The 2,382-nt window shown below is 41.4% G+C and overlaps 1 protein-coding gene across 1 annotated transcript in view; it reads left to right on the forward strand.

Annotated features, from left to right (window-relative positions):
• The window catches only part of ACOT12 (acyl-CoA thioesterase 12), a 29,217-nt gene that overhangs the window by 13,119 nt on the left and 13,716 nt on the right, over nt 1-2,382 (forward strand). Inside the window, exon 6 of the mRNA XM_010014305.1 lies at nt 1,610-1,729. Within this exon, the coding sequence (XP_010012607.1) occupies nt 1,610-1,729 (120 nt within the window). The remainder of the gene's footprint in view (nt 1-1,609; nt 1,730-2,382) is intronic.

The following is a 2,382-nucleotide window of genomic DNA, read 5'->3' on the forward strand; positions in this document are numbered from 1 at the left end:
CTTGTCCAAAGCCCCTCTCCAGGTTTCTTGTAGCCCCTTTAGGCACTGGAGCTGCGCTATGGTCTCCCCTTAAGGAGCCTTCTCTTCCCCAGGCTGAACCAGCCCAGCTCTCTCAGCCTGGCTCCAGAGCAGAGCTGCTCCAGCCCTCGCAGCATCTCCGTGGCCTCCTCTGGACTCACTCCGCGTCCCTCTTGTGTTGTTACCCCAGAGCTGGATCAGGACTGGAGAGGGGGTCTCCCCAAGAGCGCAGCAGAGGGGGAGAATCCCCTCCTGCGACCTGCTGCTCATGCTCCTTTTGAAGAGACCTAATTTTTGCCCACTCCAGAGAGCATGCGAACTGGACCCTAATTCCGCAAACCTTTAACCTGTATCTGTGCTGCAGATTTTTTTTCTGGAAGGTCTGTGAAGGTCGAAGAAGTGATGAGTTTTTGGAATTCCCTAGTGCAGATGACACGCTGTTGCAAAGCTTTTTCTTTAGCAGTGTAGCTGGGTTTGATCAGGTGTGTATCTGTTTATCCACTGTAATAGTCTAAAAGGCAAGTTTGCTAGTACACTTATGGAAAGGGTATTTGCCTGGCACAGTCAGTCTTCTGTACTAAACTTGCAAAGTTTTACCACAGTGGCTACAGCCTATTTCACAAGCAGTTCAAAGAGATCCAGTAGGACAACCCAGCTGAACATGACTACATACAGTTGAGCACAGTGGAGGATTAGGTCTGAAATAAGAAAAGACAGCTGAGCGGGCACACTATGCAATCAGAAGGGTAAAGGGAACAGGCTTACTAAGACTTGTGTGTTAGTAATACACTATAGTACCTTCAGCTTTTGAAATTTAGCCAACAGTTCTGTGCTTCTGAATTGGTAAGCAATCACTTCAACATCTTTATGTTCTTTTGTAAGTGCAAAGATGTGCTTCCCAGCTCAGCACATGTAATGAACTGCACATACTATAGTAAAACAGACAAAATTTAAAAAAAAAAAAAAAATAAACCCACAACAGAACCAAGTATGCATTTGGCAGTTATATGAGTAGGCTTTAATTCTTATTTCATATAATGCTAGCAGAAAACATCTGACAAGCAAGCACAACAGTACAAATACTAAAAAGAATAGACAGGCTGACACTGCTTTGCTTGAACATTGTTTCTGGAGCTCAACCTTTCTGCTCAGGTTTCTTTTAATTGTTTAAGGGCTTTATGATCTGGCATTTCTACATACTGAGCTATATCCTACTCCCCATGCTGTCATATAGAAATTAATGAAACTCTGTGAAGTCAGTGGTTACTCTGTTCGTAAGGGATTCATGATCTGGCTCCAAAAGAAGGTAATATCAAGCAGCGAGAATTAATTAGTCAGTGTTTGTAAAGTGTGTTGAAAATGAAACAGCATGACATAAGTGGTATTATGTTTGAAGCTTGAATTATATGCACTTGGAGCTGAACATGGTAACTGTATATCAGTGGGTTATGGAATAAATTAGTGTAATATAGAGTTCTTTTAGGTTGCACAAACCTTGTTTTTCTAATCACTACCCACTTCAAATCTAGCAATGAGGTTCTTTAACACAGCTGTATGTTTTGCTCTCTGCCTCTCTTGCTTTCTTTTTCAGCCGCCTTTGTCGTTCATATCCTGTCCTGAAATCAGTCAATATGTTTAAATTCTGGGGACCATCCGTTGTGGGTGACCGCCTTGTTTTCAATGCAATTGTGAACAACACGTTTCAGAATAGGTAAGCTCCTCATGTGCTTGTCTTCCTTGACTTGTCCAGCACCAGCCTAAACGCGTGTTTCGGGTTGCAGCTATCTGTAGGTTTTGCATCACTGAATAAATGATTTTTCTGCTGGGGCTTTCAGGGATTTATATACCTGTAACTATCTGTCTATGTGTGATTTTTATTTTGTTTTTACTTTTTTAGGTGAAAGTTTTAAGAATTTGTTCTCTGACATTCACTCTCAATTAAAAGATTGTTTGTTTAAAAAATTCCAATCCTGCAAATTCAGACCATAGATACAACTTTGAAATGAAGGGATTTTCAAGAGATGAGTTGGTCCCACAGCTTTGGTTCTTCATAAGACTCTAGCTTGCTGCCAGGATCTTCTTGTGTTGGCATCTGTTGACAGATCTAGGTTCTATTTATTGCTGTCAAAATTCATGCTTTATTTCATTTATTTCTTCCCAGTGTTGGTTTGGGTATATACAGAGATGAGGCTTTGCCGGTTGCAGTTTGGAATAAATGGCTGCAGCCCATGCTGGAATTTTATCTTTATTTGACTATATGGGTCACTGTAAGCATGAAACGTGTATTTTAGCTCACTGAATGCCTGCTTCTGGATTTAGTGGTGTGGCTGTTGACCCATCATGCACAGATCATTCCTTCTAAAG

This window comes from Nestor notabilis, unplaced genomic scaffold (assembly GCF_000696875.1).
Source record: "Nestor notabilis isolate BGI_N333 unplaced genomic scaffold, ASM69687v1 scaffold11405, whole genome shotgun sequence".
NCBI classification, from domain to species: Eukaryota; Metazoa; Chordata; class Aves; order Psittaciformes; family Psittacidae; genus Nestor; species Nestor notabilis.